This window comes from Drosophila teissieri, chromosome 3R, assembly GCF_016746235.2.
Source record: "Drosophila teissieri strain GT53w chromosome 3R, Prin_Dtei_1.1, whole genome shotgun sequence".
Lineage (NCBI taxonomy): Eukaryota > Metazoa > Arthropoda > Insecta > Diptera > Drosophilidae > Drosophila > Drosophila teissieri.
The window spans coordinates 8653769-8670160 of record NC_053032.1 but is presented as its reverse complement, the minus strand read 5'-3'; the positions used below and the strand labels follow the sequence as shown (position 1 = coordinate 8670160).

Genomic DNA, 16392 nt, shown 5'->3' with positions numbered 1-16392 from the left:
AAAATCAGGTTATCCGTGAAACCATACTTTAGACATGCAAAAAAACAAATATATTTCAACCGGCATTCGACGAGTGAAAAGGATTTCATTCTACTGCGATTCCTGGGCCACAGAAGCTACTGACATCGAGGACTGACGACTGCGCGAGTAGATGGAAGCGGAGTTTTTCAATACCCGTACATAATTATTGAAATCGATAACGAACTGGAATTCCTCTTTGAGAGCGTCGCGCAGCGGAACCTGTAAAAAATTAAAGCAAATAACTACGGTTGCCAACCGTGCGGAAGATGTCAACCCACTCGATAGTGATGAGCTTTCTTCATCACAAACAAAACCCAGCTGATAATCCCGTAAAGCAAGGCGCAGCAACTGCCGACGAGGAGTACGAAGAAAACTCCCTCCAAGTTATTCATATCCAAAGGTGTCGCATCAGGAGCATCCTCTTTGGTGGCGCAAATTCCGGTGCCCACCTCGTTCCACCACTTGTTCTTCATTTTCTCCAGCACTCCCTGTTCCTGCAGTTCCAGGAGGGCATTATTGAACTTGCCGCGATGCGGCCAATCTAATATTTTCAAGTTATAGAGTTAAATTTAATATTCTGAAGATACATTACTTACCCTTCCTCATGGCTATTCCATAGCCTTTCTCGTCCAATGCATCTCCAATCTTTTTAAGATTGCATTCACGCTTGGTATTATACTCAATGGAAGTGGATTCCATCAGAAACGCATAGTGGGTATTGGTCTTAACTCGATTTACTCCCTCCATGTTGTCTTCGGTGAGATATTGAGGATTTTCGGACATGAATTTATTCATCTTCTTATATCGTTCTTCCGCGGAGGTCTATCGAGTTTATATTTTCATTGTAGTCCGTCAAAATAAAAAATATTTTCGAGATTACCATAAAGAAGTTTCTGGTGGATCCAGTTTTCTTTGCACCGTAAACCACACCATCCTTGTTATCTGCCAGATCGTCTACGCTGTTGATTAAACTTTGCGGATTTTCAATGGTCAAGAAGGCAGCCAAATTGGCGGTGTAAGAAGAGACGACAATCAGGGTAAAGAACCACCAGAAACTGGCTACAGTTCGAGTGGATAAAGCTCTAAAGAAGACATACATACATATATAACTAGTTATGTTCGGGATAATTTGCATACTTAGGACCAATTTCAGAACCCTGCTGAAGGAGCGCTCCAGTTGTAAACCAAATCGAGTTGCCTATTGTAAACTGGTTTTCGAGTTCTTCTGGCTCCTCAATACAAGGATACGGGTTATCCCATTCGCTTGGCGACAGACGGCCCAATATGAAGAAACTCAAGGAAACGCCCAAAAAGGAAAAACCTAGGAACCACCAGACTTCCTCCGAAAAGGGGTCCATGAAGGTAAACAGCTCAGGTGTAGCTTTCTGGGGCTTCAAATAGAGAATTGCGATGCCTGAAATGTATGTATGCATTATATGACTTATTTTAAGTAAGGTAATATGTGACATGCCCAGATTCATGAAGGGTATGGTAAAGTCTAAAGCCTGTTCACGCTCAGAAGTAATGGTCAAATCCGTGATAGCCAGGTCAGCTCGCTGTAAGAATATTAGCTTATTAACGGGTTAAAAGATCGCAATAATCTCCCACCCCAGTCATTATCTCCCTCAGCATGCCCGTGGATTCATTTGTGGATTTGTTGTACGATCCATAATCATTGCCTCCGTTTACGAATGTAAAATTAAAGCCCAGCTTATCGGCCAGTTCCTTGATTAGATCCACACCGTATCCCTCATACTGGCTGTTACCCTCTAGCTGCTTGTAGGTCTCCACCAGTTGGGCATATGGTTTGTTCTGAAATGTTATATCTCAGCATGTTTTTAAATGATTAATGTGGCTTGAATCGTATTGCCACCTACCGGTACCGAGAGCAAGATAATAAAGGTCTTGTTGGCCAGCGAATTGTCAACGCTATCGAATTGGGCGGTGGTGGGTGCCAGTCGCTGTGGTCTATACTGCCGTTCCTCGTCCCATGTGCCCACCTTGACGATTCCCGACGGTTGCAGTTCGATGACATCCAGGTGGTACCCCTTGCGGACGTTTCCTTCGAAGTAGATGGGTCCCGTAAGCAGACGATCCGTGAGGCGCAGCTGTAACGGTCAAAAGTTAAAGAAGTGAGGTTTAAGGGATTTTTTCCTATTTATTTTTCCGATTTACAGTTCGCATATAATTCTTGAAGGAGGAACCATCATCTCGGACGCTTTCTGTTCTTTGCGAGCAGTTTTGGGGCACCGGCTTGAAGGGAAGGTTCTTTAGGGTCTGTGCAAACAACTGGACGGCATCGTAGGTTAGGGCCATTTCCACGGTTATGGGACAAGAACCTTACAGAAACAAACAAATTACATTATTACTTGAGTTTTGAAGCATACCAAATATTGATTACCATTCCTGAACTCATCCTGATCGGTGGGGTAACCCAACTTCATGAGCAGTTCCTTGACGGCCATTTTTTCCGGAGAAAACAAACGCAGACCGGTTATATTGGCCTCACTGTACTTGTACTCCTCCAAATCGAAAGAGTGAAAGTCCAGGTTACCGATTATGTACTTGTAATCCTCGTTGATGATGCCCACTTGTTGCGCCTGGTTTAGAAACTCTGGCATCGTTTCACTGGAGCCCACGACCACTATGCGATTATCCACGGACTTTCGAACACGCCGGAGGACCTGTTTGTAATTGCCATTCAACTGCATGTCGTATCGCAGCACCGTGATCACAGTTCCACTCTTTCCTAACATCGTGGTTAACTCGTTCAAAATGTTCAGATACTCGGCTGCAAGTCGGTTGAAAATCATTTTGGAATCTTTTATGAAAAATCTTTTATGATAAAATACATAGACAGCTCACCCGACTCGTAGAGGAAAATGAAGCGGGTCCAATTGAACTCCGTGATTAGGCTGTATAGAGCTTTGGCCAGGTCAGCCGGATGCGGATGCAGATTGAATCCCTCCGCGTTCTCGCTCATGTAGGAGTAGATGTGGGGTATGTCCATGGCGTCGCATATGGACATCAGGTGGACGGCAGTGTGCCGCGACGAGGGTCCAAACACTCCAGCGATGCCTGTCTAAAAAGTGATAAAAAAGCATATATGTATATATTTAACCTTTTTTAATAAGGAGCTTATTAAATCAAAATATTTAGCGAGCCGAGTGTACAGTTGTTTATTTACAAACAGCAAATTATAAAAGTTTTCTCAAGACAGGGGAATACGTTGTAAAATTCGAACTTATCTCCATCGCACTCCCACTATATATGTAGGTGTTGGAATAGTCGAGGAACTTAACTACTTAATGCTCTCTGTTTGCTGATAAAACCATTATCAATCTAATCGACATACACATATTACCACCAAGATTTGGGCAATACCTACCTCCAGCATCCTGCACAGCCTGCCGTAGCTCTGGTACGCATCCCCGTAGTTAACCTCCTCCTTGAGCGCCGTCAAGGTAGTGCCCACCTCCTGGTTGGCGACATCGATGGCATGGTCGAAGACTATGTTCATCTGCTCCGTGTTCTGGTCGGTGAGCAGACCTGAAACCGAGAAAGTCTCTCTCATCCACTTTTGGCCATTTCTCTTTTGCCGGTTTGTTTATAAACAACAACTTGACCATCCCATTCAGTCGGAAAACCCAAATAAACAAACAAATACTAAAACCGTTTTTACGAGCTTTCAGCGTTGATGGAACGAACAGCGTGTTCTCTTTATGAGAAATTAAAAATAAATCGCGCGTTGAAAACAGTTTGTTTGGAACTGCACGACCAAAAAACTCATGCGACACACATTTTTCAAATGAGTTATTTTGGGGCATCTTTTCGAAATTACTTACCGATGGGGACACTTCCCAAACTTTGGAAGTTATCGAATCCGCCAAAGTTCTCATACTGAGCCCTGTTAACTGAAATTTTAATGCTAATAATGCTCCACAAAATTACAAAATGGTTGCAAAACATTTTATATGGTTTTTATTTTAAACATGTATATTTATATATACATATAATTGCCGTTCAGTGAAATAAATTCTTGTTTCCCGAACTGAACACTACGAGTGAAAAACGAAAACTGACTTTTGCTTCCAAAATGTCAACTTGGAAATCGTTTTGAGTGAAATTATCGAGAGCTTTTCCGAAACTTTGGAGAGAATATTTGTCAGAAATATCTCAAATTTAATCCTCAACCGGCATATTTTCCTCAGAATCAGTTTTAAGGGACTCTATGGACTGAGATGAATTCCGGCTACGAGAGTATATGGATTGGGCGCTTTTTAGAGGTCTTTCATTTTCGGAAAAGCGAATGACAATTTTAAATTCCTCAGCCAAGGCATCGCAAAACGGTACCTGAAAAATAAATAGTATTTTTTAACGCTCTTTTTGGAAGGTAAAATGTACTGCACCGCATAGTTCTTAGCTTTCTTGTAGACAAAGAAGCACCAACATAGAATGGAGATAATCATGGAAATGATGGATCCGATGATCAAGACAACGTATATGCCACTCAGATTGTCTACGCCCAACTCAGAAGGCCCACTGTTATCGCTTTTTGCCTGAAACAAAAGTTTTATTATGGGATTATTAACAGTCCACAGCCGACAGCCCACAATTCACATACACTGCAAACACCGGCTCCAACTTCATTCCACCATTTGTTCTTCAACCTGGCCAAGACACCTTGTTCCTGCAGCTCCAGCAGAGCCTTATTGAACTTATCGCGATAGGGCCAATCTGTCGGAGGCAGTTAGTACGACAGATCAGAAGGATCATTGTTTATAATACCCACTTTTCACCATCGCTATGCCATAGCCCTTCTCATCCAGCGGATCTCCCACCTTTGTCAGATTGCACTCCCTAACCGTGTTAAATTCAATGGAGGTGGATTCCATGAGGAAAGCGTACTTGGTGCCCGCCTTCACCTTGTCCACGCCTTGCTGATTGTTTTCCATCAGCATCTCCGGATGAGCGTTCAAGTACTCGTTCATTTTGATATAGATGGGTTCCTCTGACGTCTTTGTATTAAATGAATGTTATTTAACCTCGACCCTAACTTTATTACCTAGCTTACCGAAAAGAAATTTCGCGTAGATCCTGTACGTTTAGCTCCATACTGAACGTCGTCCTTGTTATCGGCCAGGTCTTTAACACTGTTGATGGGACTAGTGGGATACTCGATGGTCAAGAAGGCAGCCAAATTTGCGGTGTAGGAAGACACCATAATCAAAGTGAAAAACCACCAAATCGCAGATATTGTACGTGTGCTGAGAGCTCTATAAAAATATATATGCTTATAAAGTTACTGTCAGCAATGGTTACTCTTACTTGGGTGCAATTTCAGAACCTTGCTGCAGTAAAGCTCCCGTGGTGAACCAAAGGGAGTTATTGATAGTAAATTGGTTTTCCAGCTCTTCAGGCTCTTCAATACATGGGTAGGGATTATCCCACTCGATGGGCGAAAGTCGGCCTATAATAAAGAAGCAGAGCGATACGCCCAGATAGGCAATGCCCAAGTAGAGCCACACCTCCGAAGAAAACGGGTCCATGAAGGAGAAAAGAGCGGGTGGGGCCTTCTGAGGTTTTACATACAAAATTGCTATGCCTGGAAATGAAAATCATATAGTCAGAACATGGAATTAGCACTCCACCTTAAAAGCCTCACCCAAATTCATGAATGGTATGGAAAAATCGATAACTTCCTCTCGCTCCGATGTTATGGTGAGATCAGTGATGGCCAAATCAGCCCTCTGTAATTAAATTTCATTTTCGATCCGTAATTATTTGATTCGATTTGATACTTACCCCTTCCACAATTTCCTTGAGCATTCCTGACGTGGAATTCGTGGACTTATTGAAGGAGCCATAGTCATTGCCACCATCGCGGAACGTAAAGTTAAAGCCCAGCTTGTCGGCCAACTCTTTAATTAGATCCACTCCATAGCCCTGGAACTGATTGTTGCCTATTAGTGTGTCAATACTTTCCACCAGACTGGCGTACGGCATGGTCTGAAATTTAAATTCCCGACGGTTAAGTCTTAAACAGCTAGAAAGCTATGGAAATAATTATAGTGTACCGCCACAGATATAAGAACGACAAAGGTTTTGTTGACCAGAGAGCCATCGTCAATGTCATTAAAGTTGACAGCTTGGGGAGGCCGTTGAAACTCAAAGTCCATGCCCTCCTCCCAAGTGCCAACCTTGACCAATCCACTGGTTTGCAGTTCGATGACGTCGAAGGTGAAACCCTTGCGCATATTTCCCTCGAAATATATGCGGCCTGTGATGGTTTTCTCTTTGATCTCCAACTGTATATATATAAATTTAGCAATTGGATTAATGATTGGTACGGCTTACTAACTGATCTCATGTAGTTCCTGAAAGTGGAACCATCGGGTTGAACATTGTCGTGGCGCTCGGAGCAGTTTAGCATCTGAGGTTGGTAGGGAAGATGTTTTGTTGTCTCCGCAATCACACGTACCGCATCATAGGTAAGAGCCATGTCCATGGTGATGAATGTAGAACCTCAAACAGAATTTTACAGAAAATAGCTTCAAATGATGTACATAAAAATACAATGTAATACCACTATTTACGGGTTCACTCTCCCCCAGTTCTTGCTGCAGCTTCTCCATCAGATCTCGCACTTCCTCCTGATCAGGGGAGAACATTCGTATACCTGTGATGTTGGCCTCACTGTACTTGTACTCCTCCAGGTCGAAGGTGTGCAGGTTAAGGTTCCCAATGATGTATGTGTAGTCCTCGTTCATGATGCCCACCTGTTGGGCCTGACGCAGTAGCTCCGCCACGCCTCCTGTTGAGCCCACGACCACGATGCGACTGTCCTCCGACTTCCTTATGCGCCTGAGCACCGATTTGTAATTGCCATTCAAGTTAAGATCGTAGCGCATCACTTTGATGACTGGTCCTTTGATGCCGTATCGGGTCATAAGGTGATCCAAAATGTTCAGGTACTCAGCTTTAGTGCAGAACCAATAATTAGTTAGGAGTCAGGGCGGATTCTTAGGAACACCAACCGGATTCATAGCAGAATATAAAGCGGGACCATTCGAACTGATTTACAATGTCATAGAGCGCATTGGCTATATCCTCCGGACTGGGATGCAGATTAAAACCATCCGGATTGGATCCCCAGGAGAGATGCGGGTATATGAAGGGTATGTCCTTCGAGTCACAGGCATTCAAAAGATGGGAGGCTGTGTGCCTGGCAGCTGGTCCAAAGACGGCTCCCACTCCACTCTGGAACTCAAGAAGTGTTAATCAAGGGAATTCCTCTTGTTTCGCACTGCAAGTAGCTCACCTGCATTAGCCTACAAAGTTGGGAAAATGCTTGAATGGAGTTGCCGTAGGCTACCTGCTCGGATTCGCCGACCAAAGGAACACCCAGTTCATTGTTTACCACCGAGATGGCGTGCTCAAAAGTCTGCCGGATTCTATCGGTGACGTCGTCGGTGATAAGGCCTATATATATGAATTATTTTGAGTCAAAAAGTCGAAATTCGGGAGAGCAAACCACTCGAGCACTTCAATCTATTTCACTCACCCAGGCGGATGGATTGACCACTGGATGCTTCGTAAGCATTACCCCCATAAAACTGTGCCTGCACTTTACTAAGGCTGAGAATAATAAGAGAAATCCAACAGAAATGCATCGCCTTAATTATTGATGTTTGGATTTAGAGTTTTTCATCTCCCTCCGCTGGATTTCTATTTTCTAACAATGGGTATATCTAAATATATACGTATATTTTTGGATCACCCACTAGCGCGATGTCTTTGAAGTTCCTTAGTCGCCGAGCGCACGTTCCCAACTGAATAGCCACTCATAATTGCTTTAAGAATTCCACTCGAAAGTTTTTCAAAATATTCTTTTCCAACTTGAAAGCTTCCAGTGTTGAACAATTTGCATTAAATTAAAATTCACCATTTATTGATAATATACATTTAATTAGAATTATCACAAACATAAATTGCATCATAAACTAAACTATTGCAAGTTACAAGTATAAATAGTTAAGGGCTAAGAAAAATATATAGATTGCAAGTTAATTTTTGGCACATTATCTTTGTTGTGATGGGGAAGCCACAAACCCAAGGCGAGTCTCCAGGAATGACCAGATGGGTGTTCCGTCCCTTCATCTCTGAAATGGAGAGGAAAATCTTAACGGATCGTATTAATAGCTCTATATAGAGTAGTGATACTCCAACCCCATAAGCATTCCAAGTGGTTCGCATCAATTGCAGTTTGATTGGAAAGACAATTGGAGAAGTTGCTCCCCGGGCAAGAAACTGAGCCAACTGCTGGGCATAAATCACCATTAATTAAGTGTATGCGCCCCAATTGAAGTGTGATGCCGTTGTTGGCACAACAGTTAGGGGTAAATGGGTATCGAGCCACAAGGAAGCTGCGCCAGACACCACCACTTTCTCCGTTAAGTGGCGCCCAAAGTGGAGCGCAATTAGAGCCCCGACATGGAGGTCCCACTGCCTTCCGGGTACTCACCAAATGGCTTGCCTTCGGTCTTTGGCCTAGGAATGCGTGGCATACGTCACGTTTAATACTCTTGGGCTATTGCTTTGATTTCCTCCGACTACCAAACGCTGCATTTCTTGTGAGGATTCATCGGTGACCCCAGAGGACAGTTGAACTCCCGCGCAAAGTCAACGGAGTTCGAGAGCGTCCCAATTACCCGGAAACGACCCGGACTGTGGATGGCCGTGTTCAGCTTGTTCCGGATGGCCTCCGGCCGCATCGCTCCGCACCAAACCTGACCAAAGTTAAGAAAGAACAGCTGCGGCCCTGTCATGTTCAATCCCGGCAGGATCTCGTCCGGCACCTCCCTGGGATGCTCTTTCAGCCAGCGCTGGTACGCGTGGAAGGCCTGCCGCAGGCCTCCGTTGTCCGCGATATTCTCACCTGAAGTAAATCATTAGAGATTATTAATAAATACTCATAAAATGGTAAAATGTTTTGAAAACTTGTTGGAAAATTGTATCATAACCCAACACTAATATAAGCATGTTTACAATCAATACATAAAAATAAAACGCTATAGTCGACTATTCCCGACTATCAGATACCCGTTACTCAAAAAATTTGAAAATTTTGTTTGGTATATCGATATCGAACTTGGCAAAACAAATACAAAAGTGAAACAAAATCAAACAACATTTTTCAAATTGTTATTATTGTTGAGATCTTGACGTTCATATGGACGGACAGAGGGACATGGCCGGATCGACTCGGATAGTGATGCTGATTCAGAATATATCTACTTTAAAGGATGTTACATACTTTTCAACTTTTACACCGCGAATAACGGGTATAAGAAACACATTTTGTAATCATCCTTATTTTTTCGAAGATTTTAGTGTCCGTAAAGTACTCTTTAATCTTATAATAAACAGCACCGTATTTCGAATTTTCAATCAGATCGACTTACCCTGCGTACTCTCTCCATTCAGGACGATGCCCACCTCCTCGACGGTGTAGTTGCTGTATTGGGCGATAATGCAGCGGGCTCGCTCGTCGAAACCCCGAATCGAGGAGTCCGTCCACCACTTGTGGATATTGCCGTTCCGGTCGAAGAGCCTTCCCTTGTCGTCGAATCCATGGGTCAGCTCGTGGCCAATGACTACACCGATGCCGCCAAAGTTCAGCGACTTGGGGAAGTGGCGGTGGTAGAAGGGCGGCTGCAAGATGCCGGCGGGGAACATAATCTGGTTCTTGTTGCGGCTGTAATACGCATTGACGATGGCTGGAGCTGTCTGCCAGTTGGTCTTGTTGACCCTCTCGTGGAGCTTGGCCTGCTCCGTTTTGGCCGTATGAAGCAGAACATTCAGCGTGTTTTCAAAATACTTTTCCGGATGGATTTCTATGCCCGCGTACTTGCTATTCAGCTCACCGGGATTGAGGATGAAGTCCGGATAGCCGATCTTCAGAGACATGGCGTTGACCTTTTCCTCCGCCAACTGCTTTGTGGTGGAGTCCAGCCAATCTGTGGTTTTAAGGATATCTCGGAAGGCCTGCTGCAGATCGTGGGTCATCCGCAAGGTGTCCCGCTTGCTGTTGTTGTCGAAGTAGCGACTCACGAACATGGAACCCACTGCCATGCCCATGTTAGTGTTCACCTGCGCGATGCACACCTTCCATCGCTGCGGACTCTCCTCGCGGCCAAAGAGTGCGTGGTAGAAACTCTGTTTGATGTCATCAAATCGATCGTCCACGTTGTTGATCCTGTGCCGCACAAAGCGCCACATCATGTAATTGGCTACCGTTCGGGTGTCCGTTTCTTCCATAAGAGCCACCAGCTTGCTCATGTACTCCACCGCGTAGATGACCACTTCCTCGGAGCCCAGAACCTCGCGATCTTGAAGACTTTGCAGGTACGCTCGCCACTTGATTTCTGGAACCACCGCCTCTAGTTGGTCTAGTGTCATGCGTTTGTAGAGCTGGGCGGGATATGAGGACGTATTAAGTCTTGTAGGTACTCCAATCAAAAAGGATTCACACAAACCCCTTTGATTTCTTGCGTAAATTAAAAATGAAAGGTGTAGCATACTGCATTTGCCGAAAACATTAAATGACTGCGATTTCTATGTAGTTAAGATGGTACTTTTTGGAACATGATACAAACATGATAAAGATGTGGCTTTAATTTTGCATTGCTCAGAATAAAAATGTATTTAAAAGCACATAATTTAAAGGGTTCTATCTGAGGTTCTGAGGTTCTGAGGGCCCTATATCTACGGTGTTTTGAATTTTAAAAGTCCTGTAGGGCGAACTCATATATGGATCCTTTCAACAGCACTCGTAACAGTTCTTGTAATTAAAAAATAAAAGTCTTAGGAGCCACTCACCTTGGTGACATTGAGTCGTTGCTCCGCTGGAGCCGTAATCCCGGCCAGCTGCGTCTCGAACGCCACCAGCTCACTGGCCACCCGCTGGGCGTCCGCCTTGGAGGCACCCATTTTGTGCATCACCTCGGCCATGTAGCGTTGGTAGGCCTGCAGGTACTTGGCGTTGCTCGGCTGGAGAAAGTACTCCCTGGTGGGCAGGCCCAGACCCGTCTGGTCAAACTGAACGATGTTCTCCTCGGAGTTCTTGATGTCCGCCCCTACCCACTGGACGATGAGGATGTCATTGTTGTAGCGTCTTAGGGTGGCGGCCAGCACCTGCCAGTTAAAGTGGGAGTCGCTCCATTGGGACTCCAAGACTGGCCAGCCGCCCAGTTCTCGGATGAGCGTGTGCAGCGGTTCTAATCCCCGCTTGGCCAGCACCGCACTGTTCACGCATGACCGGTACAAATTCTTCGCTTTTAGCTGGGCATCGTGCTGGGGCTTTAGGAAATCGGTGGGCACATGTAGTTGCTCTTCGGTATCTGACTTGTCCTTGGCTCTATCCTTCGGCAGGACAGCTGGTGGAGCAGCTTCCTCCTCTTTGGTCTTCTCCCGCGGGGTTTCGATAAGGCGTTTCCTCTTCGTCCCGTTGGTATACCGCTTGTAGCGCACCAGAACGCGGTTGAGCAACTGCCTCTTGCTGACAATGTGCCGACGCAGGCGTTCCGCAGTAAGTTCCGCAGCCTGGTCAGCTTCGCCCTCACCCTCGCCCTGCTCATTAAGCTTAAATAGAGTATTCCGCACGGGACTTTTTCGAGGCTCCGCTGCGGGGTGCACAGGGGTATTTCTCTCCAGGAGATTACGTAGCACCAGGTCCAGACTCTCACGCAGCATTTCGAAGGTATCGAAACCGGCCTTATCCTTGGGTATTGGATGCAGGCGCTCCCAGTTGCCGCATGCGTACTTGTAGAAATCCACGCAGGGATCCACTTTATTGTCCATGTAGCGCTTCATGGTTTTGGCCTGGGTCATGCGAATGCCCTCCCGGGTGCCTTCCTCGTTCCAGAAACTCTGTAGAGCGGCGGTGGCTTCGCTAATCTCGGCACTGGTCTCCTCTGCCTGACGTTCGGCCTCGCGACGCTCCCGTGTTTTGATCATCTCCAGCCAGTAGGGAGCTATGTCCTGGTAGCGCTTCTTCTGCCGCTGGTAGAGCTCCTCATCTAAGGGCTTAATGTCTAGGTCGATGCCGCTGCCGAGGCACTCGCGTGGAATTCCCAGTGGCAGGAAGGAGGTTCGGGAGTCCTTCATCAGCGTGTTGCGCTCCTCCAACTCCATGGACTCCCCGTTCCCGTAGCGATATGGTTGGCAGCGACGTGCTCTCTCAGCGGCCAAAATCTGCAGTTGGGTCCGCTTGCCCGCCGGCAGGATGAACTCCTCGTTGATCAGGTCGTTGTAGGTACTTCCCTCCGGTAAAAGGGATTCGAAATCGTCCATGTAGGAGGGCACCTCGGTTGGAGAGTTCTGCAGATTCCGCATCCTCTGCTCGTTTAATTGCAGCGCCGCCAGCATCCCGTCCAGCCGCATGATCAGGATGAGCAACAGGGTCAGTGGCAGCATTACCACTGGAAGAAGTAGAAGCAATTTACAGCAGGTCAGACCGGGACACCACTGCACCCGACCTGTCCGCTGATTAACACCCAGTCCGAGTTTCACGCTCCGGGCTTTAGCGTTCATGGGCGAGCCAGGAGCGGCGGCTGGAGCTCCGTGAACCGAGGGCATCGCTAGCTTCAGTTGGCTATGGCGACTCATCCCACGAGCAGCCGTAATTGAGGAGCTCGCTGGCCTTTATACTTTAATTAAACGCAATTTTTCGCGAAACGCAGTTTGCCGAGCCGCACTGGACGTAACCCAAACCGAGAATGCCAAGCTGCAGATCGGATGCCGGAGGCTGGAAGCTGGAGGCTGGAGACCGAAGACTACTGCGGCCGAGTCGCGCTCGCATCGCCAACTGAAAGCGCCGCCCGGGGATGCGCAATCACGGCGCGCGACAAGCAATTGAGCGGCGACGGCAGCAACTAGCAACCAGCGACATCGGCCGCAGCAGCCGCAGCAGCAGCAACATCAGTCGGCGCAGCAGCGACTATAAACTGGGAACATGCAATCAATGGATCTCCAGCCGGAGGGGGGTTGGGGGATTCTGCTTGGGGGGATCTTAGTTTCAAACAATACTTATTCCGATCTTGGGACAGGAAATATCTGGATTTGCCCTACAGATACAGATACCTGCACTGATTTGACCCCTTAACCTCAATCGCTTCATTAACTCGCCTTTATATCTCAGTTAATCAACAGTAACGACTACAAAGCAGATCGTTCAAATATTTGTGTCATTATCACTGGACTAGCAATAACAAACGCGCCTATAGCAATTCCTACACAGCAAATAAGTCAAGATACGCCTTGGCACAAGCGAATATTATATTTGGTTGATATTTAAGGTCTTAAATTGTAATTAAAATTAAAATTTAAATTGCCCAAATGAAAGCGTAAATGACATTTTATATTTCAATAATGAAATACATCATTTTTATACATCTGCATGTAAATATTCATTTACATATTTATTTATTACAAATAATTCTGCTTTCAATAATAATAATGGTTGCCATCACGATCTGGAGGATAGTAGGCGTTTTAAAGTACACTCATTTTCCTATAAACCACAGCGAACAAATTAATTACAGCTAGTCAACATTTAATATTATTCCGTAAGGAATTGTTTCATCCACCTCATATTTTCTTCGTGTGCACAGCTGCCACCCAAGCACCTCCGCATTGACCTCTGCCAGAAGAGCGTCTAAATTCAATCAATTTAATTTAATTTCACAAAATAATTGTACACTCCGACGACGGACAGCTGGCCACGGGTAACGTACTCGAGTGGACTCGCTGGATCGGAACTGAGCTTTCGACTGTCGAAGAACCCCAACTACTGCTACAACAGCTACTACAGATAGTACGGATACGGATGCGTTCCCGTTGAAATCGCCCTTTAGAGGCTGTCAACAGCTCCCGTAACTCTCCCATTTCGCGTTGGCCTGACCATTCAAGTGTAATAGAGATGGCGTCACTGGGCGCCACTAACTACTCCAGTCACACGTGTTTTTGGGGGTGTAATCCCCATCTACGCGTCATATGGTGTGCCACTTGTTCCCTTTAAATGGGAATTAAAGCTCTGCGAGGCGTAACCGAAAGCCAAATTGGCCCTTCAGAGTGCGGAGGGTTCGGGTTAGTATTACAAGATTATGCGGGTAATTGCTGGCATGCGATGCCATCTAATGTGCCTAAAACACCCCCCTTCGGCCCCTGGCCACCTTACTTTGCATATGTGTGTAGAGTCGTATGCCCATTTTGGCCGGGGGATAGCCAGAGGAGGGGGGTCCAGGAGGTATGGCTTTTGTTCACGTCATGTATTTCAGTCTCATGAACACCAAACACGCAGGTGTATCTGTGTGAGTGCGGGAGCGGGTGAGGGTGTATCTGTATCTGTATCTGTATCTGTATCTGTGCTTATGCTGCCGGGGGAAATGGCGATTGCTTCATATGCTAATTTTAGCCTTAAACCTTTTAATTAGCGACTATGACCGAGATTAGTCGACTCGTCGTCCATTTGTCAATCTCATATGCAGCAGAATGCCGCAGTGCAATGTGCAACATGTGTATAAGAACATGTGTGGCCTTTCGAAAGGGGGGGAAATGGAAATGGCCTGCAGCCCCTACTGCAAATGTTATGCAATTTGCCAACGCTCGGATGGATTCTAATTTCAATTGGCTTTTGTGTTCACTTGATCTGCGGTTCAAGACCAACCCGTCGACGCATGACCCACTGAGCCAGCATGCGATGCTACGATACACAAACACACATTCGATTGCGGCATCAGGTTTGCGAGAGGTAAACGAACGAGTCGTGAATCAATCAATTGATGAAAATAAATATGCCCGGGGATCGAGTGTACTACGCATATAGTCGACGGATTGCATTTGGACGCGGTCGGGACTCGGGGGTAATGACTATTGAACTCGGGTTATCGACACCGGCAGATTAATTAACTTAACTAACTTAATCATTAGACGACAACCAAAGGGGAGAAGGCTGGACGTCATACATTTTCTGGATTTGTTTTGAATAAATGTACTCAATGTCGTACGCATAATTTTATTCAAGTGTATCTCTTTAATTAATCTGAATTGATAGTTTGCTAGAAAAGCAATGGTGTTTTTGCCTTTAATTGACACTGTATTTATTATTTAAACTAATTAGTTATCCAAAACATTTTTACTGCCATGGTGTAAAACATAGGCATCAAATGGTAAAACGAATAAAATTGTAATAAATGCGAGATAGAGAATAAATACAAGAGCTATGAAAATAAAATTCACATTAGGAGCACTACTCTGCACTAATAAGACATGAATTGACCAAGCCACGGAATTCCAGCAAAAACGTTGACTACATTTCAGAAATAGAAAAGCTTTAAGGCTTCTTATTCCATTGAACCACTTTTCCCACTTCACGAACAAGGATCCACCTGGATTTCCTTTTCGTTTGGATAAGGCAGTTAAAAGGACTTGAGTGTCTAGGACTAGGAGTGTCGTAAAACCAACTCACTTTATGGCCACTCAGGTTGCACCGCACTTCAATACTTCAAATGCCTGGATCGCGGGAATCGTTTGAATGGAGGAATATGGAGCACCGCCGCTGCTTGCGAAGTCGTTCTAAGACTGATTTGAATTGAAATCGTGGAACTGCGTCGCTGCTACCGGCGTGCTTGGTGGTGATCCATCTGCTCGTTATCGCCTGGGGCTTTTACCACTGAGCTGTCTGCTGTTTTCCAAAGGGAATATTATGATATTGACTGGTGAGTGGCGACTGTAAGGGTCTAATTCTTGGTCGATCGTCATCAATGGAAGTGATTCACGGCCATTAACTTGTGCGCAGGCAGAGGCTGAATTTTACAATTTCAATGACATTTTTCGCAAAAACGCCTAGTCAGACACTATGAAGTATATAACAAATGGGGTCCCCTTAATGATCCCGAACCCAAATAAAAGGAAACCGTAAGGAAACATGAAGCACGATCACTTCTCTTCCTAATGATCTACTTATCAACTACCACTAGCCGGGTCCTAATCAAGAATATATATACTTCAAGGGTCAGAAACGCTTCCTTCTACCCTTCGAGTAAGGGGTAAAATAAGTAGTGCACCCTTTAATATGCGAAAACAATACTAATTGTATTCTTGGGATGTATGTAATTGATTGACAATTGTGCCATTAAACAAACATAAAACTGAAAACAAAATTATCTATTTGATTTACATTTTAAATCATTTTTATTTTCTGTTAAAGTTGAAGTTAAATACTCGGAATATAATTGCAAGTGACATGTAGGTAGTTCACACATTTAAAATGCATGTTCATACCTGTGTCATTATAAAAATGCTAATTGA

The 16392-nt window shown here is 45.2% G+C and overlaps 2 protein-coding genes across 3 annotated transcripts; both read right to left on the bottom strand.

Annotated features, from left to right (window-relative positions):
• Nucleotides 1-11: 11 nt before the first annotated feature.
• Nucleotides 12-7789, bottom strand: LOC122622396. The gene is made up of 27 exons (XM_043800809.1): nucleotides 7586-7789; nucleotides 7343-7503; nucleotides 7059-7281; nucleotides 6608-7000; nucleotides 6383-6546; nucleotides 6099-6329; nucleotides 5827-6030; nucleotides 5687-5771; nucleotides 5350-5626; nucleotides 5096-5297; nucleotides 4814-5039; nucleotides 4646-4758; nucleotides 4431-4580; nucleotides 4216-4374; nucleotides 3867-3999; nucleotides 3410-3570; nucleotides 2887-3103; nucleotides 2423-2812; nucleotides 2197-2360; nucleotides 1899-2129; nucleotides 1630-1833; nucleotides 1493-1577; nucleotides 1159-1435; nucleotides 902-1103; nucleotides 618-843; nucleotides 300-562; nucleotides 12-240 (listed from the first exon to the last, which is right to left on the bottom strand). The coding sequence occupies exons 1-27, from the start codon at nucleotides 7692-7694 to the stop codon at nucleotides 91-93; spliced, it is 5400 nt and encodes a 1799-aa protein (XP_043656744.1). The 5' UTR covers nucleotides 7695-7789; the 3' UTR covers nucleotides 12-90.
• A 161-nt stretch (nucleotides 7790-7950) lies between these two features.
• LOC122619165 (neprilysin-4) lies at nucleotides 7951-15922 on the bottom strand. 2 transcript variants are annotated; one of them, XM_043795918.1, is made up of 5 exons: nucleotides 15551-15922; nucleotides 10903-12503; nucleotides 9486-10494; nucleotides 8546-8959; nucleotides 7951-8183 (listed from the first exon to the last, which is right to left on the bottom strand). In XM_043795918.1, coding segments are annotated over exons 1-4 (2937 nt in total). In that variant the 5' UTR covers nucleotides 15552-15922; the 3' UTR covers nucleotides 7951-8183; nucleotides 8546-8633. The 2 variants fall into 2 exon arrangements, with proteins under 2 accessions (XP_043651853.1, XP_043651852.1); XM_043795917.1 differs by lacking the exon at nucleotides 15551-15922 and having other exon boundaries at nucleotides 10903-13018.
• Nucleotides 15923-16392: the final 470 nt, after the last annotated feature.

Bases quoted from the DNA above. Each gene is read 5' to 3' on its own strand.
- LOC122622396 (XM_043800809.1), bottom strand. From the start codon at position 7,694: ATGCATTTCTGTTGGATTTCTCTTATTATTCTCAGCCTTAGTAAAGTG. The intron at 1,104-1,158 runs GTATGCAAATTA...TGTCTTCTTTAG, and splicing joins GGTTCTGAAATTGGTCCTAA to AGCTTTATCCACTCGAACTG. The intron at 844-901 runs GTAATCTCGAAA...TAAACTCGATAG, and splicing joins CCACCAGAAACTTCTTTATG to ACCTCCGCGGAAGAACGATA.
- LOC122619165 (XM_043795917.1), bottom strand. From the start codon at position 12,690: ATGAGTCGCCATAGCCAACTGAAGCTAGCGATGCCCTCGGTTCACGGA. The intron at 10,495-10,902 runs GTGAGTGGCTCC...TATCCCGCCCAG, and splicing joins AACGACTCAATGTCACCAAG to CTCTACAAACGCATGACACT. The intron at 8,960-9,485 runs GTAAGTCGATCT...GATTTACTTCAG, and splicing joins GAATGGAGAGAGTACGCAGG to GTGAGAATATCGCGGACAAC.